Raw genomic sequence first — 26163 nt, forward strand, 5'->3', positions numbered from 1 at the left:
TAAATGCCTAATATGCTAAGGGCTTTACTGTCTGATACCTGCTGGATACAATGCCTCACTGTTGACTGAGTCTACATGAGTTGGGTTTATTTATTTATTTCAGCTTTATCGGGGTATAATTGACATATGGATTTATTTTTATACAGTACAAAATCATGTCAGCGGCGAGAAATTGGACACCTGAATTTCCAGACAGTAATCAGTTGTTTAAATTGTGAGAGCTCCATAAAAGGAACTAGTAATGAAGAAAATGATATACAAGAGTTCAAAGATTAAGGAAGACAAATCAGGTCATAAAATATTGGGTTGGCTAAGAAGTTTGTTTGGGGTTTTTCAGAAGATGTTACGAAAAACCCAAATGAACTTCTTGGCCAACCCAATACTATATAGTCAGTGTGATCCCAATTTTATTTTTTAAATGAACATGCATATTTTTGTATGTATATGTATGTGTATCTGGATATGTACACAGAAACATAAGCTAAAAAAGCTAGATGGTTGGGCTTCCCTGGTGGCGCAGGGGTTGAGAGTCTGCCTGCCGATGCAGGGGACACGGGTTCGTGCCCTGGTCCGGGAAGATCCCACATGCCGCGGAGCGGCTGGGCCCATGAGCCATGGCCGCTGAGCCTGCGCGTCCAGAGCCTGTGCTCCTCAGCGGGAGAGGCCACGACAGTGAGAGGCCCGTGTACTGCCAAAAAAAAAAAAGCTAGATGGTTATACACAAATCTTTACAATGAATGTCTAAATGGTAGGATTTCAATGATTTTTTTCCCCTCCCTTCCTTTTTGCTTATATGTGCTTTTTTTATCTTCTCCAGTGACAGGTTTGACTTGTAGTAATAAAGTTTTCCTTTAATCTTGTTTTTAAGGAAAAAAGACCAGCAGTAGAAATGTGTCCCCAACCAGTAGAAGAACAAGGTGTACTGGTTGGTCCTGAAGCCGTGTTATTCTCAGTGGGGAATAAAAGTTAATTATTATTCCTCTGAATATTGCTAAGTTCAGATTGGCCATTCTGCCCCTCTCTGACTCTGTCTAGTGACATGAGAATTAGAGGAATAAAATGTGGTTCTTTTCCCATGAAAATGTTGGTGATTTTAATGAAACTTAAGCCCTTGCTAAGCTGCCAGAGAAGACACCTGGCATTTACTGTCACATTTTATGCAAAACATGTTTGCAGTAGAAAAGCATGTTGTTTAGCCAAAGATTGCTCTGTCCCTTTAAATGGCTGAAGAAGGTACCCATAAATTTGGTTATTTGTGCTAAAGAGCGTAGAGGAAAGAGTTGGAGAGGAAATTATTCATAATTCTGCCACTGTAATAACTTTTCGTGTCTGTCCTTCTCTTTCTATGTGCATGTTTGTATCTGATGAATTATGTTGTGAGGCTTTATATCCAGTGAAGCTTTTGAAATTTTTCTTTTTAAAGTGAGCACCTTGAAATTTATTTGTAAAAGCATAGATTTTGTATCTAGTTGACTGCAACCTCAGCATTGGAAGGGACTTGTCAATTGCGTCCCTTCTAAGAAATCTCTTCAGTAGAACACAAAGTTTTGTTTGTGTCATATATATTGGTGACTTCTGATAATTAGTGATTTTATTTTTAACTTAAAAGATGGGAACCAACAAATGCGCCAGCCAAGCAGGTATGACAGCCTATGGGACTAGGAGGCATCTTTATGATCCCAAAATGCAAACTGACAAACCTTTTGATCAGACCACGATTAGTCTGCAGATGGGCACCAACAAAGGAGCCAGCCAGGTAAGCATTCCCTTTTTGTACTTGTTTCAAAGAGTACAAAAGGGCTATTTAAATTCACACCTACCTTATTCTTATTAACTGAGTCCAAAGCGGTTATTTTTTGTACGATATATATATATATATATATATATATATATATATATATATATACACATACACACACACATATATGCCTTCAGGAAAGTAAGATTTGCTGAGAAAGCAAAAGAATCAAAGGGCCTTTTCTGTAGCCACACAAGTATGGTGTGGCCCATGGCTTTTATTGGCAGTTAGAACAGCTGGCCTTTCTACCTAACCAGAAGAAAAAGATATGTTTATTACAGTGTTCTTGTTCCAAATCCAAGTGAATTGCTCATTCTGATGCTGCTTTTATTTTTAAAGAAGCCCTCAACTAATTTGGTGGGTAAAATTATCTGGTGTTTTACAAAGAACTCTAGCTAGCATCATGGAAAATGTGTGAATCTAAGGAGATGGAAATACAGCATGGTGAGAATGCTAGTATTCTACCACGACACAAGATGCAAGTATTTCCTGTGAAGAATAAATAGATCAACAGCACCTCGCAAGGCGGTGTGCACATAACCATATCAGAGCGGGACATGTCTTACATCCAACAGGAGTGGGGGTAAAGTTTGAAAAAGCTTTTCATCATGACCTCATGAGGTGTGGTGGTGGTGCCCTTTATGGAATATGTCCTGCCACACGGGGCAGTGTCTCAGAGCTGCCACTCAGGTTTGCTTTTTTACCGATTAAATCTGAAAGCATGTGCTTGGCATAAGTGGAGAAATGAGGTGAGTTACAGTACCCTGAAAAGGAGGGGAGTGGGAGTAGTTGTTCTGAAGTAGCTGGCTCTTTGGTGTCTCAGAGCCTTCCGAAAGACTCAAGTCCTTAAGGACTGCTCAGCATAATTTTTGTTGAATGTATTACAGACTTTTGAAACTGGTAACCTGGATAGCGTGTATGGTCATACTAGGTACTCAGATGTAGCTTTCAGGTATGCCAGCATTATTCTTTGTTTTTATATTCGTTATGTCCAATCTTCTTATTCCAAAGTAGGTAGTATTGTCTCCATTTTGCATATGAGAAACCTAAAACTAAAAGTAAGTTAACTTGTCTGAGGCCACATAGCAATTTTATAGCAGAGCAAGGATGTGAAGTAAGGGCTGACCTTAGCTCGAAAGCCAGTGAATATTGCTTTGTAAGAGAATCAGCATCAGGATATTTTGGTAAGCTAGCTTTACCCCTGAACCGAATGAAAGTTATTAGTGTTCACATTCGATGGGAATTTCATAATTTATAAAATACAAGGAACAAGAATAGATTTTAGCTGCTGTTTTAACTTTTATACTATGTTTTTAATACCAGGCGGGGATGTTAGCACCGGGTACCCGAAGAGACATCTACGATCAGAAGCTAACATTACAACCCGTGGACAACTCGACAATTTCTCTGCAGATGGGTACCAACAAAGTCGCTTCCCAGAAAGGAATGAGCGTGTATGGGCTTGGGCGGCAAGTATATGATCCCAAATACTGTGCTGCTCCCACAGAACCTGTCATTCACAATGGAAGCCAAGGAACCGGAACAAATGGGTCGGAAATCAGTGATAGTGATTATCAGGCAGAATACCCAGATGAATATCATGGCGAGTACCAAGATGACTACCCCAGAGATTACCAATATGGAGACCAAGGCATTGATTATTAGATTCACAGAGGAGCTCAGTATTTAGCCCGTTGTTTTTATTCAGTGAGAACCAAGCTAGCCTTGAGTAATTTTTATCTTGTCTTCCTAAAACACTATTATGCTTATTGTACCTAAAGGAAATACTGCCTTACATACATTCCTTTTTCCTTTTTCTGCCTCTTCCCTAAATAGTTGCCTTTTAGTGCTGTAACAGTTAAATCCTACAGCATAACCAATAACTCACATATGAAGTAAAAAGGAATACTGTGAAAGGGGAGTACTCTTGTACAGTCAATTCTTTTATTAAAGATCTATGCATTTTTACAATCCTCTACTTAAATTGGTATTTTCAGACGATAGGAAGCTTTGTTTTTTTTTTTTTTTTACAGTTTAGTATCTGGTTTCTCCATGGAAGACTAAACTCATGCTTATAGCTAAATGTGGTCTTTGCCAACTAAATTTAAGATGCAGCATTTTAGAAATTTATATATCAATGTTTCTACAGTATTGTTTGCTAATTTTTAAATAAAGTCCTGATCAGTGTGCATTTGTGATTATATGTGTACTCATTCTTACCTAAGCCGACAAGATCTTTTCCGAGTGGTGTTTCGAAAGGAGCATGTACAAAGCTGGCCTGCAGACATCGAGGTCTGGGGGGTGCGTTTGCTCTTCCTGTTTGTGCCAATGTATCGATGTAGAGTTGCTCTGTTTTCTTCCACTGTATTTATTGCTGCATTTCTCAGCATAAACTTATCCCATTGTATTTTTTATAAATAAATATTTTTTTTGAACATTCCTATGAGCCACAGGCTGATTATTTTCTGGCTAACTTCCAGATGGGTAGAGTCAGATTTTTTTTTTTAAGTATTCTTTCCCAGGTACTGTTATAAGATACTTGAACATTTCTTTACTGAATCTCTACACCAATGCACTGAGTACTTGAGAGGGAGGCTTAGAAAAACGAAGGGACCTGCCCATCGCACACAGGAAATGCCAGCCGGGATTCAAACTATCATCTGACCTTTGCTTATTCCATTGTGACTCATCTGCCTCCAGTTCATTCTAAATCCAACTTGGAATAATCTGAAAATCATCTTGGGGAACATTGGTGGGGATGGGGTGGAGCGATTTTATATTCATATTCTAGCGTGAATAAATATTAAGAAACATACTGGATCAGGAATAGGACACGCTGTTTGATAATGAACTAGGATTTATAGTAGGAAGTGTTAGCAAAACCTAACCTTCAGTTATGATCTAGAGGAGGTCAAACAGCTAAGTGTTGTAATGATAAAAAATTCAATCGCTAACATACTTTTTGACATTTTCTCAGCCAAGTGATTTCCTCTGATAGCACTGGTTCTATTAGGCCTTGGGGGTGAAATGTGCCTGCTTGTTTTTTGCTGAGGCAGATAATGAGGACATAGGGGCGTTTGATGAACCCACAAAAGCACAGTTGACTTGCTCATCGTGCTGCAGTGACTAAGGTTAATGCCTCGGAGAAACTGCTCTGTCGTAAATCCTTTTCCTAAAGGAGACTGTCAGAGCTCAACTAATAGTCTTGTTTAAGAGGAAAGTTGTAATTTGCATTGTTAAAGGGGACCTGAGCTAGCATGCTGTTTCCTGCCCTCCAGGAAGAGGGGTTTAGGGAAACCTTATATTGCACTGCTCGCCTTGCCAAATAAGCCAGATTGGGCGTCCTGTTAGGAGAGTTAGTAATTCAGTTTACCTGTTATCTAGTTGAAACGAGGCTGCCAATCAACACGTTAGATGTTCCTATTTGTTTAAAGCTTTAAAAAGGAAAAGCCGCCAGTGCACGCCCACCGTGGCCCTTTCCTCTGACCCACCACTGAATCTAAATCTGGGAATGGGGTCCAGGCAGAAGGACTTTAAACCTTCCTCCGGGCAATCTCAGGTGGGGCTGTGGTTGAAAACCCGCTTCTGCAGAACGTTTGCTAATTCGTAAGACTTAGCCTTGTACTTTTAACAAAATTTAACTCTTCACATCTGGTTAATCTTCTGCCCGTTCTATACCACGCCCATCAGGTGGTAGTTCCTTTTACACTTTCGGTTTTAATTGTCCCTAAATCTAAGAATTGTACTTTGAAAAGCTATAACATATTTAGCACATTTCCAGGAGTGGAAGAGTAGGGAAAAGTCCTCTGTACTAGGGCAACATTCCAGAGATTTTTGCTAAGGTTTACTGGTTGTGAGTGAGGAACTGTCCTTTAAATTAGTTTTTACATAATGTGCTTTTTAATTGACCACATAAACATGTTGTTAAAAGGTTTTTCAGTCCCTGTTGGTACAAAAAAGGTTGTATACTTCTATGGTTCTAGTATTGTAATGTGGTCAAATAGTGGGGACAAAAACAGGAAGAATAGGGTCCACGTTGGGCCCTATCGTTTATTCTGCGCACGGCTCTTAGGAGAAGGAAACTTTCCAGGTACAAATACCTGATGGGCGCGCTTATCTTACAGAGGCCGGAGTTCTGTTCCCTCTTCATTCGTTAATGAGTTCTTGTCTCTCTGTGCCCTTGCATTATTTAATTTGTTGATCCTTTTTATAAAACTCTGAAAAACAAAAGAATGAGTTAGACCAGTGTTCTGTATCTGCACGGATTGGCAATCATATACTTGGCCATATCATTTCGGGGAATTTAATCCTTAAAGTTTTCCCTGTTGAACTAAAATATCTTGGGGGGGGGGTGGGTAGATTTCAAAGTCGGTTTTTAATCAGAAAAGTGTAAACTGGAGAAAGAAGACCTAGTTAGCTTCCTACCACCATCAGAAGTATTTTCTTTGGAGTACATACCAAATATGTTAAAGTGCTACTGTATTTTTATGTTTTATTTGGAGAAGAATGAGGATACACTTAATTATAAAACTGTAGAAGTGCTTGTTAAACTTCAGTGCCTGGCCGGACTAAGGAGTGCTTTGCATGCTCTGTTTAAAAGCAAAAGGGCCTATGTTTTAGGGTAATAGAATGAAAGAAAATTGTTAAAATGTCACTTGACCCAGACAACAGAAAGAGATGAGAGACTTCATTCAGCTGTTAAAATATGCCTGTCTACACAGGATAAGGCAAATCAGCAACAACTGTGTTGCAAAAGCTGTTGGAAACAGCTGCCTGCTATTTCCAGATAGCAGTATGGGGGCTCTAATGAGGGTGTGACATTTCTCAACATTGTGTGCTGTGGTTAATAAAGGGCTTCAGAATCGCAGATCTGTCATACTGGCGCTGAAGGTGATTGGTCTACACTGGAGTGGGTGTTCCCTAAAATACAACGGGTATGACATGACGCTTGGGGATGCAAAAGTGCCTTAGAAAAAGATCAACTGTGAAACCTCCAGACCATCCAAAAGGCCAGACCAAGCCATTAGCACCAAAGGAGACTTGCACTGCTACTCCACCCAGACGCTCCTACCCTGGGTCATTTGCTTAGTGATAATGGCTCAGTTTCACTTCTTTCCAGGGAGGAGGTTTCAATAAGGGAGGTGGGGTCAACCTCAGAAAATACAGCCCAAATCTCACTCTCAGGACATTGGGGTCATGTGGCCCTCCGGAAGAGAAAATAAGCCGGGAACCAGCCTCCTTTATGTGTGAGTCTTCAACGCTTTTGAGATTGTGAGGATGGAGTCTAAAACAGGAAATGAGATGTTTACTTACCAAAAACTCTTGGTCCATAAAGTAGGGCTTTTCTGATGATCCATCATTTGTTTCCAGATCAACAGCAAAACACAGGAAAAGTGCATCCAGCACAGTTTCAAACATAGATAAAAAACTATGGGCTACTAAGTAGGCAAAAAAAGCAACCAATAGTAGTGGGATTGCCCACACCTGGAGCACACGGTGGTAGTTAAATGCCATCAGTCCTCCAAAAACTGTGAAACACACCACTAGCACCTGTCCAGAACAAGAGTTTGTTAAAAATGTTTATAAGTTGGTTAGGATATTTTAGAAAAGACATTTGTCAGGTATAAGCAATAGTTTTCATGTATGTGCATGTGTGGGAGTGTATGTGCCTTACTGTAAAGAGTGCTTGTCAGAAAATTGGGTACAATGAAATAGGAAGAAGAAAAACGAAAAGCTATGATACCAAAAGAAAACCCAGCTAATTTGGAGGATGAGAAGAGTATATATACTTTCATTTTATCTGTGCCCAGTTTTTGTATTTATGCAGATGTAATGGTACCTCACAAAATTTTTAGTGTTTTTTTCACTAAATGCAACAAAAAGCATCTTCATTAAAAAAAATTTTTTTTATAAATGCTATTTTTTAATTTTTATTTATTTTTGCGGTACGCGGGCCTCTCACTGCTGTGGCCTCTCCCGTTGCGGAGCACAGGCTCCGGACGCGCAGGCTCAGCGGCCATGGCTCACGGGCCCAGCCGCTCCGCGGCATATGGGATCTTCCCGGACCAGGGCACGAACCCGCGTCCCCTGCATTGGCAGGTGGACTCTCAACCACTGCGCCACCAGGGAAGCCCTATAAATGCTATTTTTAAAAACAACAGCACAACAACCCACTGAGTGAATATACCGTAGTTTAATATGTGAGTACTTTTACCCTGGGGATTAAAGTGGATGGGCTTTCCAATGCTGGTGTAGGGAGCTAATAGGATAATAGGCTTTTGCTATATGTGATTATTATATTTTCAGGAATATGATTACAGGCCATGATGTACCTAACTGTTTAACAGACAAATTGGAGCCCCTCTGGAGCCCGCACTGCACTTGGATATCCATAAAGATGGACGCGAATGTCTGCATGCCACTTCATTCAAAAAAGAAAAAAATCAGCAATTATGCGTTCCTTTTGGGAAATATAGGAAAATGAATTACTGCCTAAAATAAAATACAAGTCTGTTATAGAAGAGTAGCTCCTGCTCACCCACCGCAACTAGAGAAAGCCCGCACGCAGCAAGGAAGACCCAATGCAGCCATAAATAAATAAATAAATTTATAAAAAAAGAAAAAATGAAACCTCCTTCCAAAAATTCTGGGAAGTAGTTATTACAAAATACATCATCCACAATCCTACCAAGCTAATGTAAACAATACCACTTAGATACAACTACAACTTAGATTATTGGGCTGTTTTGAAAGGCGTAATCAGTTTGTTCTTCTAGAGCTACTGTCCCATGAAAAGTCTCTGGGGCCCAGCTGTGCCTTAAAATATATGTGCAATTAACACACACCTGTGAAGTCCATGCATGTTCTAACTTGTTACTGACAGCTAACCAAGACAGTAACGCACCAGAGATATACACCAAATACCACAGAAACACAAAATGCTAACAAGGAGCCCAGGGTCCCCATATTTGGCACTGGCACAACTGGAGCCTGATATCTTGCTCATTTTAGGGCACCACGAATGTCCCTGGCATTCGTGTCCTATGTGGAGGACTGGCTGGAAGAAGCAAGGATGTCTGGCTTAGAAGAGGGAAGATGTGGAGGGAGGGTCAGGACATCTGTGGTCAAGAATTTGAGGGGCAGTCAACTGGAAATAGGACCAAACAGGTGCGTAGAATTAAGCCCAGTGGGTGACATGGAAAGAGACACGCTAGTACAGTATAAAGAATCTTCAACTTGAGGCATGGTCAAGTAGGGGCTGCAGCACCACTTTCATCACTCTTTTAGGGATTCTTCCCTGTAACCCAGAAAGGGGATGTGTTATCTTTAGTTCACAGATAGGAAAAATGAGGTTTTCACAAGACTACATACAGCTCCTTGGAAAAAGATGACAGCAGAAATGTAACTGGCTCCATTTGGGACATTAACCATTCTATCTTTATATTTATGGATTCAATGCTCTTAAAATCATCAGGTTGCAATACTATTTCCATATATTGTTATGACAAACAACCCCTATTAAACATTCATTTTCTGAGGTTAGTAGCATTTTCATTTTAGATATGAGAAAGCAGGATTCAGAATGGTAGAAAGAAATGATCATAGCTAAGAGTAAGACTAGGATTCGAATCCTAGCTCTACCTATCGTGGGATCCTGGACAAGTTATTAAACCTTAGTTTCCTCATCTGCGAAACGGGGTTACTTCACAGGATTGAGGATTAAATGAGAGGATGAGGCATAGCATCTACCACAGAGTAAGCACTTGGGAAAGAGTAGTTCTCCTTCACGGTCTTGTTGTATGGCTTAATTTTTTTTTTTTTTTTTTTTTTTTCTTTTGCGGTATACGGGCCTCTCACTGTTGTGGCCTCTCCCGTTGCGGAGCACAGGCTCCGGACGCGCAGGCTCAGTGGCCATGGCTCACGGGCCCAGCCGCTCCGCGGCATGTGGGATCTTCCCGGACCGGGGCACGAACCCATGTCCCCTGCATCGGCAGGCGGACTCTCAACCACTGCGCCACCAGGGAAACCCTGGCTTAATTTTTGAATCCCAAGTTCCTTTATTATTTTAGTGAAGACATCTCACCTTTCCTAGAAAAATTACGAAGTCTCCAAAGCAGTTAACAGATGTAAAATGACTTGAATTCTTGGATAAGAGTTTGAGTGCATCTTTTGCTGATGTACAAAAATCTGTCCCATTAATGGCAGTTGTAGTGTATGCATTCTGAAACAAAAGACAATAGTGAGAAAGATGATGAGTCTTACTGTTGTAAAGACAATATAATGCCAATGCAGAATATTTTCAAAATAGAGAAAAATAGTTACTATTAACCCACTATCTCTACCCGTAACAGGTCATTTCATTTTCAAAGTCCCTTCCAGTCTCTGGAATATATACACATATATTTTCATATAATTGTAATAAATGGAAAAGATAAATAAGTATTTCTGGTCAGTATGGTGGATTGAGCATCACCGCTACAAACACATGGAAATGATGCGTAAAGCATAACTATCTTAATGCACAGCAGAGTTTGAGGGGAGGAAAAGAAGTTTAGGCGCTAGAAACAAAGCAGACCCTAGCTAATGGTGAGCGCTGAACCCAAAGACTCAATGGGCAGGGAATCAGTAAAGGCTTTAGGAGTGAGGGGCTGGGGATTTAACACCTTGGGGCTAAGAAACAATGCTCAGGCCCATGCCAGGCAACTGAGCTGTCTGCATAAATACAGAATTTATATTCAAACTCAATCAGCCATTCCAGGAAAGTGGTATAGAAATGCAACATCTGCCTAGGACCATTGAAATTACTAGGGTCTGGCCATAGGCAGAGCAAAACCACATCCGCCCAGGCCAGGGAATGGTGGAGGCCCACAGACAACCATCCTTGAGGAAGATGAAGAAGCCTTCACAGGAAAAATGTACAGGTGACTCAAGGAAATGAACAGCACGTCAAACAAAAGAATCTGCACCTTGAGAACAATCTGAAATAAAGCATTCAAGGAAGTATGTTTAAGATGTTAAGGAGATAATAGAAGGAAGAGTGACCATAAAGAATGAACAGCATGGTGTAAAAAATGAAGAGGCAGTGTAGAAAACAAACGGAATAGAAATTCTAGAAATGAAAAGATATACAATTTGAATGGTTCAGTGTCATTGTTATATATCTGACTTATTTTCCTTTATACAGAAAATAAGCATTTTCATGTTGCTCCATGGCTTATTTATAATTTTAATTTTTAATAAATACATATTTTATCAGGTGTGTGTGTGTGTGTGTGTAGCTAGGGCATATTTAGACTATTTCAAATATTTTGCTATTATAAATAACTATGCAATGAACATCTTAATTTCCTCATTTTGGATAATTTCTTAAGGATAAATTTCCAGAAATGAGATTACTAAGTCAAAGAGGACAAGTGGGTATATGTGTTCATATAAGAAGATTTCTTTGGTAATTTTTCCAATATACCTTTTCCTTATAACTATACGATAATTTCAAAACCATCTATTTCTTACATTTCCCTTGAAATCTTTAAAATGCTACTTGCACTGCAGTTTACAATTTATAACTTCCCTGGGAAAATACACTGGAATGCTACCTGCTTGGGTTTTGCCTTGCCTTTTGGCTTAAAGGATGAAAGTTTTATCTCATGATATAAAAGTAATCCTTTCATACACTCATTCAAAAACATTGTAAAGAAACCAATTTGGAGTCTACTGCAGTAATTTAGCCCCAGTGATGCAGGTCTTAAGCAAGGTGAGTTACAGAGGAGAAGGAGACTAAGGCCGTGGAATTAACTGACCCTCTCTTGGTAACCCCCTCTTCCCCAAGGCCAACTAGAGAGGAATATTTGACTCTTAAAGATGAAAGGCTGGTATTCACCTCCCCACACAGGGTACCCTGCTTGCCTCAGAGGGGATATTCTCAGTCAGATGTCAGATGAGGTCCCTGCGGAAATGCCTTAATGGGGCTTCCCTGGTGGTGCAGTGGTTGAGAGTCCGCCTGCCGATGTCAGGGGACACGGGTTCGTGCCCCGGTCCGGGAGGATCCCACATGCCGTAGAGCGGCTGAGCCCGTGAGCCATGGCCGCTGAGCCTGCGCGTCCGGAGCCTGTACTCCGCAACAGGAGAGGCCACAGCAGTGAGAGGCCCACGTACCGCAAAAAAGAAGAAAAAAAAAAAAAAAAAAAAAAAGAAATGCCTTAATGGTATTCCACAAGAAGTTTTGATTTCTGACTTATGTAGAATGCATGTGAAATTGCTTTTAATATCCCCAACTGGCTGTTGGTGGACTTAAGTCTTGAGTGGGGACGTGGAAACTCATTGCTCATAATTTGATCAAGCATCTTTGATCATCTAAGGTTCTCAGAGCCCTGACTACCAGCTCATCATCCTGAAGACACATGTGCAGGGTGGGTAGGTACAGACTGGAAACCAAGGTCAAAGGCATTGTCCCAGGTGCTCTGGAAAATCAAGGAACTTTTGTTTTTTCATTCTAACTTTATGGACATGACACTAGCAACTTTAATTAGAACAAAAGGCTATTTAAAAGCATGGTGGTTAAGGTAAGCACAGGCCCTGTAGCCAGTCTCTGGGTTCCAATCCTAGTTCTTTTTTTTTTTTTTTTTGGCTGCGTTGGGTCTTTGTTGCTGTGCGCAGGCTTTCTCTAGTTGCGGTGAGCAGGGGCTCTTCGTTGTGATACGTGGGCTTCTTATTGTCGTGGCTTCTCGTTGTGGAGCATGGGCTCTAGGTGCGTGGGCTTCAGTAGTTGCAGCACGTGGGCTCAGTAGTTGTGGCTCGCAGGCTCTAAAGCGCAGGCTCAGTATTTGTGGCGCACAGGCTTAGTTGCTCTGGCATGTGGGATCTTCCTGGACCAGGGCTCGAACCCATGTCCCCTGCATTGGCAGGCGGATTCTTAACCACTGCGCCACCAGGGAAGTCCCTCAAATCCTAGTTCTTACCACCAACTGACTGTCGGTCTTGGGCAAATGATTTAACCCCTCTCAGACTTCAATGTCCTGATCTGTAAAGTGAGTTATAGCACCTACTGCAAAGGGTTGTTGGGAGGATTAAAGAACAGATTCCCTATAAAGCAGTTAGCAAAGCGCAGGCACATAGAAAGCATGTAATAAAGGGTGGCTATTCTCCTCCAGACCTCACCAATGATGAACTCATTTACTACTGGGAAACACAGAGGCCATTCTTTAAGCGCGGAGGAGGTGCGGAAAGGACCCGTGGTTTCTTCATCTGTAGACTTTAATCCCTCACATTCTCAGGGACCCAGGAGGGGCAGGACCTGCTTCCCAGACCACGTCCCAGGCCCCCACGTGGTCTTGCTCCACAGCAATACCCCGTGCCACTCAGCCTCTTTCTTTGCATTCGGGCTCTGTCCCCAGCCCCCCACGGCCCCACTTCTGCCCTCTGAACTGAGGGTCTTGGTGTTCTTCCTGATTCAGGCTGGGAACAGAGTTTCTGCGGGACTTCCTTTACCTACAGATCGTAACCTCATAGTCAGTTTAGCACAACTGCTTATAAGCAATAAAAATAGATTTTGCTCCCTGGCTAAAATGATTAAAGGTTAAAATAGTACTTTCCCATGCATGTGTTGACTCCACAGATCTTGGGGGCCCATAACCATTTATCTTTTCTTTAATGTATCATGCCCAGTGAAAGACGGCATTAAAACCACTCTGACAGGGAAATTATATATACGCCTTCCTGCAGCTACTACACCACTAGTATTTGACCACAGGTTCAACCCTGATTGCCGCAGAGAGACCTAGAATTAATGTCTGAATGAAGAACTGGAGGAGGGAAGAATTGCTCATGACACAGGATATGGAGTGCGAATTTCTGCAGTTTCAGCGTTAGCTACTTTATACTTATTCTGAGGAGAAGTGCTTCCTTGCCAGGCAGCTGGAAGATGGACTGCAGTAAATGTTCAGTGTTGTAAGTCCTGGATTGGAGCATTTGCATTTGCCTGGCATGACAGAACGCTAAGGCAATCTGCAGACCCTCACAATATGTGGAAAGGATAGATATAAGGAAGAGGGAACACGTTTTGTTGGTTGTGAAGGTTAATCAGGAGATCCTGAAGCAAGAGAAAAGGAGGTAGAGGTACCAGGCTTTTATTACCAGACAAAATTCAGTGTGTCTGTTTAGCATCACCAAGCAAGTGGACACATCTATGCCTGAGACTGAACCCGTGAAAACACAAAATCGATACAGGGAAGGATTCCCCGCTTGACTATGGAAGCACCTCAACACCAGGTTGCATTCTCATTCCTTTGCCTGGGACTGAGGACTCCCTGCACGTACAGGTGGCTTTGCTTTCAGATTCGCATGCACTGTCCACCAAGGTCTGTCACAAGCTGCAGGGGAGGGTGGGTGGAGGTCTTGTGTGGCTGGGAGGATTCGTGAACGATGAACTACAACTCAAGCTCAGGTGAGACAGCAATGTGGAGTGGAAGCCCAGCCTGGGGTGAGGGAGAGGAGAGAGCATGGGGGAGGGGAGAGGGTAGAAGACGTCACATTAGCGGCATTAGGCCGGGCCCCTGCAGGGAACGTGGGGCAGATGGGGCCAAGGCAGCAGCAGAATGCGGTGGACTAAGACTCAGGGGTCAAGCAGAGAATTGTGGTGGGACTCCTCCAGACCCAGATCTCGGCGGGGCTGAAACGCCATGCTGTGGAGCAAGGGGAGTGACAGGAAGGTTCAGCCTGTGCTTCTGGAAGCTCCCCCAGGCTGCCCTGTGAAGGTTCAGGGCAGACCTCTCATTACTGTCTAACGCTGAGCTACAAAGCCCTGCACCTCCCAAAGCTCATTCTCACCAAAGCCCTTGGGGAGCCCCCAAGGCACTTGCACTGTGCCTCCTGGGCTCTGCTTGAGTTGCACATAAATGCCCTGCGACCACTCAAACATTGAGTGCGTTGGTGTCATTAGCAGTCATAAGCCAGGGGCCAGGCCCAAAGAAAATGAGCTCTTCTGTGGGGAGAAAATAAGAGTACTAGGAACTGTGGGACTTCCCTGGTGGCGCAGTGGTTAAGAATCCACCTGCCAATGCAGGGAACACAGGTTCGATCGCTGGTCCGGGAAGATCCCACATGCCACGGAGCAACTAAGCCCGTGCACCACAACTACTGAGCCTGTGCTCTAGAGCCCACGAGCCACAGGTACTGAGCCACGTGCCACAACTACTGAAGCCCACATGCCTAGAGCCCGTGCTCCACAAGAGAAGCCACCACAATGAGAAGCCCGCGCACCACAACGAAGAGTAGCCCCCGCTCACCACAACTAGAGAAAACCCGCTTGCAGCAACAAAGACCCAACGCAGCCAAAAATAAAATAGTAAATTAAAAAAAAAAAGAGTACTAGGAATTGTAACTCTTTCCAGGTGCTCTGCTCCCTTCCACCCCACTTCAAGAGATGCCTTAGTGATATGTCCCGAATGGCTTGCCACAGACCTGGCAGTAGCTTCCTAATTTGTCCCTGTGGCCTTGTTTTCACTTTCACTATCAATAGGCAGGTGTGCAACTTCTGTGTGTAAATAAATAATAATAGTAACTAATAATGGCAAGAAACACGGAGTGCAGACTACGTGCCAGGCCCTATTCTATATCCCCCTGAATGCATTTAGTCCCCTTAACAACCACAACTGGACGATGAGGTAGCTGCAGAAACTGGGGTGCAGAGAGGTTGGGTAGCACACCCCCGGCACACGCATGCGACGGAAGTTGCATCACTTACAAGAAATGGACCTCTGACTCATTCAGGCCCATCAGGAAAACATTTACTTTGAGCTGTACTCTGTGCTTTTCCTTCCAAAAGGTTCAAAATAATAAAGTGGTGCTCTTAGGAGACGTGTCATTAAAAAGAGCCAAGGATGCGGCAGGATGGTTTAGTAGAAAGAGGCTGGGTTCCAATCACATTGCCTCCAAAGACTGGCTGAATGGCTTCCACTAGGTAATGTCACTTCGCACTTACACGAGCCCTCAGGTTCTAGCTAAAGATGCTACACGTCTGTGCGGTACTTCAAAGTGGACTAGGCACCCTTCTGCTATTGTCTCACTTAATCTGCTCCTCACCACGACTCAGTGAAATAACCACCATGGGTATATTATTCCTATTTGACAGAAAATTCTAATCTTTGAAGAGAAATGAAAGAGATTTAAGTGTACTTTTAGGTAACAGAAAAGCTGGATTACCTCTTTACTTTGAGAGTTGTCCAAGAATGTTAATTGCAGCTTCTACACAGAAAGAACATTTTTCCTCCTTAACTCAAGCCGGAAGCCAGCCCAGTCTACCCTGTGTCCTCCATCAGCGAAGGGCAGCCATTCGTCCTCCCACGAAACCGAAGCGGGCCCTTCTTTTGGTGGCAGAACTGTGAACCCGAGCTTCTGCTGACTCTTCAAAAAGGTAAACAGAGTTTCCCTCCGTACAGGAGGGAAGGCATTTGCCAAAAGCCATGCCGTGAAGAGCCAGCTTTATTTCTGGAATGGCTTCCTAACAAAATTCTGATATTTATTAACTCAAAATAAAACAGGAACTACGAAAACAAACCTGAGAAACCGGATGATGAATAAATAACACTGGTATTCATCCTTTCCTCAGAACCAAAAGTAATACAGTGAAATCTGAGGCCAGAGTGATCCCCGTACATCCAAGGGTCTTTTCTGGTGAAACCTGCAGGAACCATCACAAGCTAGTTTCATCTCAGCCCTGTTTTTATCACAAACACATGCTGAGGGAGGTGGGGCACAGCCTCCAGACCTGGTGCTCGCTGCTTGGATCAGTCCAAGAGCTCACCGCTCACCAGTTGCAAAAGTCCGGCGAGACGGCGAGTGGGGGAATCTGCTGGCCCCTCGGGGTTGGGACCAGGAGGGGTGGAGGCACTGTAAAGCCGGGTGCTCGGCAGTGCTGTCCTGTTTGCTCCTTTTAAATGTATTTCCTTTTTGCTTATTTTTTAGAATAATGGCTTTAGCATTTTCATGCTCATCATTAAAGAAAATCAAGCAACATAGAGACAAAGAAGAAAGCAAAATCGCTCTGATCCCACCCCTCACATCACATGGACCGCACCCCAATGTTTCCCTGCAAAGATACACAGAAGGGAGACAGACAGAGGGAGGAAGTATGGGCAGGCAAGCAACAGTTATAAAAATGGAAGCAAAAAGTACAGTTTAAGTAAAAGCACGAATGTGAATTTGACTTCAGCAAAAGAAACTGAAACTCAAGGAGTATTTGAATGTCAGACAAATGTATCTTCACACACAAGACCTAGGTTTCTAAAGAAAACTTTGTAAAATTATTATGAAAAACATTAAGAGGTTAGAGTGCTTATTTTGTTTTTTGTTTTTTAACACTGTGGCTTAAGTTTCAGCAGCGTGGATGGTGAAGGATGAGTTGTCTTACGCTTTCTCCCGCGTCTCGAATTTAGTGAGTTTCGCTATTATTCTGACTTTGTCAGGCTTTGAACATCTACAGCCTCTTCTGTGGTGACGGCTTTAGTTACTTAATGGAGTGTACCCAGCACAGCTACTGTGCCTGCCGCCTTACCTTCCTGCTCCGTGCCAGCTGCTCTGACACTCTCCTGCAGGACGTGGTGGCGGGGTGGGATTCCTTGGCCAAGACGCCCTCCCTGTGAGGCTCGTGCTCATTGAGTGGCTACAGGAAGACGCTGTGGCAAACCAAGAATGGCCTCCAAATAATACTTCTTCACGCAAAGCCAAATTCAATTCACCGGTACATTTGTTCCTTCAGTAGAATGTTAGGATTAAAAGGCTACCCCAGACGTCACCCAGGAAAACCCTCTCATTTTACTGATGAGGAAACGGAAGTCTCAACAGGCTAAGTGACCAGACAGAGGTAACCAAGATGGACATGAATCAGATATTCACAGCCACGCCCCTTCCTCCCCCAAATCCAGAAAAAGCCAAGGAGGCCACTGCATTTTGCTGAACTTGGCCATCATTGATGTGCTAGCAGAGTTCTGCCCTCCCAGTGAAAACCCACCAGGACAAGGATGTGATGCTTAGTGATGAGCAGATCCTGGATACGGGGCTGCGCAGCAAGTGCCGCCTGCCTCCCCACAGGCCCACAGAGGGCTCTCCCTGCGTCAACCTCATCCGACCTGGGTATAATCAGCGGAGGAAATGAGAGAGGCGAAGGGAGGCCTGGGCGTCCACAAGGCAAAATTAAAGTTGCAGCCTGTGAAACAGAAAACGCAGGGGATGGGAAATGCGCGTACTGTATTTTGATCTTAGGCTTTATTAGAAAGAAGACTAAATGGACGGGCTGTCCCCTGTGAGTGAAGACCATTGGCTTCCTCTCCTCCTTACTCTTACTCTTGACAAGGAACTGCGGGCAGCACAATGAAGCCATTAAGGCTACAGACCTGGCGTCATACGGATCCCCACAGAGCAGCTAGCGTTCTAGATAAGCTCTTCAGCCTCTGGGCCTCAGCTTCCTCCTTTGTACAGCGGGGGTAATACCCACTTAACACACAGAGTCCTTGAGAGGACGAACTTAGACTGCATATGTAAAATGTGTACCAGGGTTCCTGGCAGACCCGCAGAACTCAATAAATGGCTATGTTATTTACAGGCCTGAGGAGGTTGGTTCTTTAGTTGAGAGAATGCCAAATATCTCTCATTTGAAGCTCAGCCCGCAGAAACGGCAAGAGGGAGATGGAGGGCAGAAATGGGAATGTTTACATGTTTTCGTGTATTGCCCATCCGGGGGAATAACTTTTGAAGTCAGGTGTGTGTCCCTCCATGAACACACTGTTGATGGGTGTGGGGCTGGTGAAGTAACGGCCGACCTGTTAGGCTGCACGAGAAAGGCCTGCTGACAGAGAGCCTGGTAGTCGACTAAAGGCCGCAGGCTGCTGGGAGTAATTACTGCTTTGTGCATGGCTTAGCTCAGCAGGCAATGAAAACTCTTATAAGAAAAAAGCATGTATTTAAAGACACTGGCTGTAACAACAGAACTCTTCTTTCTGAAGCTCCATAGACTACCAGCCCTTCCACTCTGGCCTTCTCTAACCACGGGCACTTCTGCCTGGAAAGCAGCTTTTCTTGCAGTCCGTCTTAGGTGTTGTTAGGGCAGCTCCAACAAGAAAGGCCAGCTCTTTGAGCTTGTATTTCCTTTTTCTTTATCGTCTCCCTGCTACTCTTAGCAGATGCTCCAGGCTCTGTGAAGGCCGCACGAAGCAGGGCTGGGCTGAGAAAGTAGGGGCTCATCCTTCCATCCACAGACGCGTACGGAGGGTGTGCCTCTGCTAAGCTCGGGGCTGGGCACGGGCCACCGAGCCAGACCGACAGGCTCGTGTTCTTGCATCTCAGGAAGTTTCTTTGTTGCTGCCTTGATGGAGGCAAGACGTGGGCATGGCCAGCAGGCGCAGAGGGCCCTTCTCACCCCCACTGAGATTCGTCCTCACGAAGTCATCTGGCCTCAGCTGTCTCACTGCTTGGATGAATGCAAGTCTAGCAAATGCTTCTCTCTGCCTCACCCCTATGCCAGCTGAGGCCTTCTATGAAAGGCAAAAGGAGGGGGAAGATGAAACCATTTGAAGAGCATCAAAGACTGGATCCACTTGCTGAAACTTTTAGGAACTTTCTAGTCCTGCCTAGATAAGAATGCTAACTGTGCCAAAATTCTTAGTCACTTCCCTCCTATTTGTCACAGACCTCGTTTCTGAAATGTCTATAGAGATGAGACTCTAAACGGAAGGAGGACTGTCCAGCTATCCCCAGTGTGTGTGTGATCGTTCACTTTGCTATCCCCGCAGGACTCGGAGGGCTCATTCCCCCAGGTGAGGGGAGGGAGCTGGGGGGGGGGGTGTGCAGGAGAAGACACCCAGTCTGCAATTCTTACTGGCTTTTGATTTCTAAAATTTTAAGCTCTTCAGGCCCTTCCTACCAGTGGAGAAGGTGAAGGAAGGGGTTTCCCAATATGGCCCGAGTCTGGGAGCAACAGGTGGGTGTGCAGGTCTTCCTCCACCCCCGGATTAGAAAATGAGACTCCCCTGCACTGGGGAAAGAAGCGGGGGAAGAGATCTGTGGGTCCTGACCAGGCGTCCAGCTCTGCTTTTTTTTAAGCAGAGCACGGAACGGTGGCAAGACTCTGAAGGCGAGTGCCCACTCCCAGGGTCTGAGTTTGCCAGGAGTGAGGGGGTTCCAGAGACATGGGGGGCTTTCATTGCTAAAACCAGAACAGTCCCAGACAAAGCAGGAAGGTTGGTTACCCTACCACTAGCACATCTAGGCAGACAGGGCCATAGGTGGCCTTCCAAAAGACTCCTGCTCCCCAAGCAGAGCTTGAAGGAGCCATGAAGATGGGAAGATGGATGTCTCAAGGGCAACCTGTGTGTACTGACGCCTGGGGCTACCTGACACCTCATATAACCCCATGGGGGGACAGCCCAAGAATAATGGATTAAACTTTCTGCCAGTCCAGTGGAATGGGAGTTCACAGACAGAAATTGGGTTGAGAGACATGATACAGTATTTCTTGCACATCTGAGATTGTGGATGAGGCGCACATCTGTGTGGAAGTCGGTCAGAGATGAGACTCAGGCAGTGGCAGCACAGAGCACTGTCAGACTCTAGCTTTGAGCAGAACATGGAATCCGTAGCCGCTGCATCAAAGTGGCTTTTATTCCCTTGACCACTGTGACTCACACCGCCTTCCTTTTTTTAAAAAAACATTTTTATGAATGCATTCTCTAGTCTCTGGCCAACAATCACTACCTTCTCCCAACAAGTCTAATGTCTAAGACAAAGACAATTGGGGAGCGACAGCTGAGGACCGTATTCACAGTGTCTTGCTTAGAAGGGGATGGAAGGGGATGAAGCATGGGCTTCAGAGGTGGCCACTCTGACAATGACTCTGTTCCAGAAGCAGATGCAGATAAAGAGAAATGACATGAAGAAACCTGCTCTCCATGATAAGGAAGATCAGATTTGGGGTAGGAGCTATTTAATGGTTTAATTTCATTTCCCACACTAAATGAATTTGGGAAATGTCGAAACTAATCTACAGTCTTTCCATTTCTTAAGCACTTAGGGTAATGTTGAGAACTTGGATTGTGAAAGTTCTATCTTCCATTTGAACCAGCCCCCCACCCGGCCCCCACCCTGGCTGCCATCACAGATGATGGGCCAGCGTCGGTGGTAAGCATGGCGTCCACAGCGGACACTAGGCTGTGGATGAGAAGAACACAGGAGAAGCCAATGGGCAGCTGCCTCAGCCCCACGTGGAACACTGTCCATCAGAGCACAGTGTTTTCATGGGTCACCTGCTTCCTTACTTCTGGGGCAATTGCTGACTCCAAAGATAGTTTTCATAGAAAGTTAAACACACAGGCAATCTCCCTCAGCATATTTGCAGCATACCTAGAGCATGTCATGACAGGAAGGGAAGGACAAAGAAAATTAGGGTTTGCTTGATGTCCTGCATGGAGCTCAGACTTATGAGAGGAGTCTTACAGATAAGCAAATGGCGATTCCTTGGATCAGATGACCTTCTGAACCAATGTTGTTGGAAACAGTCCCAGTCATCCTCCCTAGGCTGTGGCACAACTACCCTTGAAAATGGGAGTGAAGAGGAAGAAAATGAATGCTAGATGCAGAAAAGAGGGGGCCAAACCGATGTGCTATGCAGGGGATGTTTCCTTAACCTCGGGCCACAGTCATTTTCTGGTCATGGGTTTGGATTTGAGTACTGGCTTTCCCTCACCATCATCCTTTGTGAGGGGAAACTTAGTCATTAAGTTCCCTGGACTGCAAGGACCAGAAGGGCTGCTCTTAGCAATTCAACTCCCCCCAACAAGTCATGAGTGTGGTGATTCTGGCTGAGGGCAGTGGGGAAGGAAAGGCGTTCTTGGAGAAGTTCCCTGTGGATGCTGATAGACCCCTAGCTGGATAATAACCCCAGGAACCCAGCATTGCTCTAAGTGCACAGGATAGAATCAGAGCTTGTACACTTAGTGGGTTGATAATGACTCCCATTTATTCAGCACATACCTCAACATGCTAGGCATAAAGCCAAGAGTTTTGCAAACATTCTCTCTTTAATTATTTATAATAATCTTGGGAGACCGGCATTGTTATACCCAATTTGTCTGGTACATGGTAGACTTCCAGTGTGTGGTGAATAACTAAGCCTCTCCTTCCCCTCACAGAAGAAACGAACATGTATGGAGCAATACTAAGAGCCAGACACCACACCATGTTTATGTGTATTAGTTTAATTAACCCTCTCAGCTGCCTAGGAGGTAGGTGTTAAGAACTTTGCTTTATATATGGGGAAACCAAGGCTCAGTAAGAGAGGTGAAGTGACCTGCCCAATGTCACACAGTAAGTGGAGAAGCTATGATCCAAACCCCGACCTGTCTGCCTTCTTCCCATTCCATCACACTGCTGGGAAATGAACAGAGGGTCCAGGTCCAGAGAGGCAGGAGGGGGAGGAAGGAAGAGCTCTCATAAGAGGTGGACAAACATCTTCCAGAAGAAGGGGAGCGCTAAGGTGTAAGAAGGGAGGATGCTTGGAGAAGGAAGCTGGAGGAGGGGTGCCATTAATAAGAGGTGCGATCCCATCCTTCCCAGATCCAAGCGTTCCCCACCCTCTGCCCTGTGAGCATGGGCCCTGACTTCCGTGTTGCCCAAGGGAGTGGGGTGATCTACGTATAGTTCTTTTTATGAGGTGAGCCGGGGCAGCTCTCATCGACATTCTGTGTACTGTGACATACTTGTTTGTCCCCAGTGCCTCAGTGAAGCTCGGGAGGGTGGGGGGAGAGAAGATGCAAGGTAGAGAAGAGGAGAATCAGAAAGAGCCCCGCCCACTGTGTAAGCCTGGTTGAAGCACTCAAGCCCTCTGGACCCCAGATTCTGCTGTAATGAGGGGCAGGGCTTCCATGATCTCTTAAGTTCTGGGGTCTGAGTTCCTCCCTGGGGAAGGGGTACCCTGGTGGACTGGTAAAGACCTGGTTTTAAATCCTGGTGGAGGTTACCCTGTGTTTGTATTTCCATGGCCATTCGTTCCCAGAGGAGGTAGATGACTTGAGGGACTTAAGGGTGAGTTTGGAGGGAAGAGCAGAGCACAGGCTGGCTCAGCCCTTTGCCATTGTCTTTGGGATCTACCTAGCACTGAGGACACACCTCCTCAGCTTCTCAGCTGAGTTTGCAGGGGAGACCCCAGGGGCAGGTCTACATTGTTGGCTGGGCCTGGGACAGGGTGAGTTGGTCTCTCCATTTCAAGGCTGAAAACTTTAATAAGCTGCTCCTACACTGTATTTTCCAGCCATTAGGTACTCAAGGTGATATTTTTAATCTTCACCTGCTGTCTCTTGGGTCTCTCAGTTGTTCAGAACTTTACGGGGAATAGGGGATGACTTATTATGGCTCCCAAACCTTAACACTCAACTCTGTTACTTTCCTCCTGTCTAACCTGGAGCAGGTTGCTACTTAACCTCTCTGAACCTAAGTGTCACCATCTATCAAAAAAAGAAAAAGGATAATGATTGTACCTTTCTCACAGGATTATTTGTGAGGATGAAGGGAGTTAATACATGTAAAGCAGTTAGCCTGGTGCTTGCTGCACAGAAGTGCCCAATAAGTGGTAGGAATTCCTGTCTTGAGGAGCTGCACACCTTGGAGGGAGCCTAACAGTTGCCTCCCAAGAGGTTTTCTGATTAGCTGAGGGCCCCTTGCAAAACTCACCCTCCCTTCCCTATAGTGAGGCAATCATTCATTCGACGAACATTAACTGTTTCTCCGAGAAGGTAGAAGAATTTCAAGTCAGAAAGGACAGATGGCAGCTGCACCCTGGGCCTTTCCCCAGAAGGAGGAGAGGCTGCTGAGGCCCATTTAGGGCAGAGGGCTTTAGGGTATAGGAAGTGAGCTTGAGCTCCCCCTCTTGAGCCCCAAGCCTTGCAACACACCCACAGCAGGTGGGAGCTGGGCTCCAGAGAGGCTGCTCCCCAGGAAGCCACATAAAGCCACAGCGCTACGCCTACCAGCTCCTGAGCCACGCACCAGGAAACAGGAGGATACAGTTGGTTTTCTCCCAGACAGCCTGGGGTCTCTGACAAATAGGCGTCTCAATTCCTTTCTATCTAAAGTCAGGACAGGAGCATTTGCCACAAAGCAGCTGGGCTGTGAGGATTACCATCATCTAGAAATGGGCTTTAATGTAAACTATCATATTGACACACATGCGAGCTTCTTCTACAACATACACACACGGAGGCATCTCTCCGGGGCTCTCAGCATCAGCTGGCTGCCCCAGAATAGCTCTAAGCCAGTCGGTGGGGGCAGGAGAATTCGGAACCGCCGCTGTCATGGAAAGAACAGCTGTCTGCATGCTCTGTGATGAGGCAATGTCAACTACCCCAAGAACTCTGTCCTCTTAAGAACCTTTATATCATTTTCATAATCGAGTTCGAGAAATTGCACAATATTCATGACTTTTCTTTTCTGAGCTGCACACATTTTTCTGGGGAGAGGAGAGGAGTCCCTGGAGGTCTGCCAGCTGGCTGACGATGAACCAAAATCAGACACGGAAAAGTTACCCAGTGCCTTTGCTCCTGATGGACTGTGAGAAAGAGAAGCATTGAAGTCGAGCTAACTGCAAAGGAAGTGGAGGGGGGAGAGAAGGCTTTGGGATATTACAGAGTCAAGTCTGCCACAAAGGCTTAGAAGACAGAGACTGACATTACGTGCCCTGAAAAACAAGCACTGGCAGGCAGTGTGGGTTGGGGTGTAGGGGTGGGCTATGAAGCAGGGAGGGGAGAGATGTGTATATTTTCCTAGTAGCGGCAAGTTTTTCTCTGCGCTGGACTCGACAAGATTATCTGGAGACTTTCTGACCGGTATATTTGTTAGTTAGGAAGCCAGGAAGCTATGGGCATTTCAAATCAAATGCCAAGAGGCAATAATCTATGCATTTCTTGGTATCTCATATCCAGACGGACGCCACAATAGAGCAGGCTGGAAGCCTGATGGGCTGCATGAAGGCAGATCTGACCAGGAGACACAGCAGAGATCCACTGGGCACCCAGCTACCCTGCATAATGGCCCACGGCAGAAATGGGAGGTGAAAGCTGCGGCACATTACCCTCCGCTGTTGAGAATGACCGAGCTGACTGGCATTTTACCAGCATCTCATCACCAGTTCAATGTACTTATTGCTGTCACTACAGCAGCAGTGTTGGGAGAATCGCTGTAAGGGGATGCAGATAGCGGTCCACTCATATTCTCAGTCCACTCAACAAAGATTCTGGAGGTTTGAGATCTGGGCAACATAAAGCATCATTAACTTTTGTGATCCCCGGGTAAGTCCTCAACATGGATAAGAAAACCAACATTAAAAAAAAAAAAAAAGATCCTGCCATTCAGCACACAGTGGGAGGACACATCCTGCCCCACATCCCGCACCAAGCGTGTCGCGGATATGATGCGGCAACACGGTACCCGTGTGCCCCAGCTCTCGGCCGGCACCACGGCAAGGCTGAGCACGCCCCACGAGGACCTCAGATCATTTAAGCTGATCCTCTTCTGCAGAAGCTCAGTAAGGTGGAGGGATTCACCCAAGTTCCACAAAGACGGCAGAAGCCAACTGCTGCCACACCTGACTAGGGGTCGCCTTTACCTAAGAGCTCCTCCCAGGAGACGGAATGGAAATCGTCGTTCTCAAACTTGTGTGACCTCAGCCCACAGCTCACTTCCTATACCCATTCCCACTTCTGCTGGAAGAAGGAAGAATTGAAAAGGAATGCAATGCTCACCATGATAAAAGTACAACACATTAAACAAAAGCCAAATACTCACCAGAAGCAAGGTGGTAAACAAGGCAAGTATAACTGCAGTTGAATAACACAGCCAATCCAAGGCGACTCTGGTGGCACTCATAGCAAAGGGTTCCCTCCCCAGTCTGCAAAATCCCAGCTCTGCCTGGGCTCATTCACAAGCATTGCATGGTCACCAGGCATCGCCCTGGCAGTCAGAGACATCTTAACAGAATTATGAATTTGAGTCCTCAGGAAACCAAGTAAAACATCAGTGTTGGTTCATAAATGACACATTTCAGTAAGCTTTAAGTAACACACTATGCACTTTATTGATTGGTAAAAAGCCTTTAGCTGTATGCGAAAATGAAAATCCATGAATTGAAGAAGAATGAATTTGCCTGTAAGAATTGAAGAAAGAACACTCTGGAATATTCAGTCAGTTTGGAATCATCAGGAAGAGTCCTGTGGCCCACCAGTGGGTTTCAAACCTAGAGGAACACTGACCTAAAGCCACCATCAGCTCTGGGACAGACATCTGTCCTCCATGAACAAGACATGCACTCAGGGAGACACCGTGCGTGG

The 26163-nt window shown here is 45.0% G+C and overlaps 2 protein-coding genes across 5 annotated transcripts in view; one reads left to right on the top strand and one right to left on the bottom strand.

Annotated features, from left to right (window-relative positions):
• Positions 1-4237, top strand: part of CNN3 (calponin 3) — a 78297-nt gene extending 74060 nt beyond the window's left edge. For all 3 annotated transcript variants that reach the window (XM_082834602.1, XM_082834600.1, XM_082834601.1), the window contains exons 6-7: positions 1610-1756; positions 3122-4237. In XM_082834602.1, coding sequence (XP_082690728.1) covers positions 1610-1756; positions 3122-3463 — 489 coding nt within the window. In that variant the 3' untranslated portion in view covers positions 3464-4237. The remainder of the gene's footprint in view (positions 1-1609; positions 1757-3121) is intronic.
• A 904-nt stretch (positions 4238-5141) lies between these two features.
• Positions 5142-26163, bottom strand: part of SLC44A3 (solute carrier family 44 member 3) — an 84041-nt gene continuing 63019 nt past the window's right edge. For both annotated transcript variants that reach the window (XM_082834605.1, XM_082834604.1), the window contains exons 13-15: positions 9882-10019; positions 7112-7348; positions 5142-6015 (exon numbers count right to left, since the gene is read on the bottom strand). In XM_082834605.1, the coding sequence (XP_082690731.1) occupies positions 5917-6015; positions 7112-7348; positions 9882-10019 (474 nt within the window). In that variant the 3' untranslated portion in view covers positions 5142-5916. The remainder of the gene's footprint in view (positions 6016-7111; positions 7349-9881; positions 10020-26163) is intronic.

The sequence above is a fragment of the Leucopleurus acutus genome, assembly GCF_964270905.1.
Source record: "Leucopleurus acutus genome assembly, chromosome: 2".
Taxonomy (NCBI): domain Eukaryota; kingdom Metazoa; phylum Chordata; class Mammalia; order Artiodactyla; family Delphinidae; genus Leucopleurus; species Leucopleurus acutus.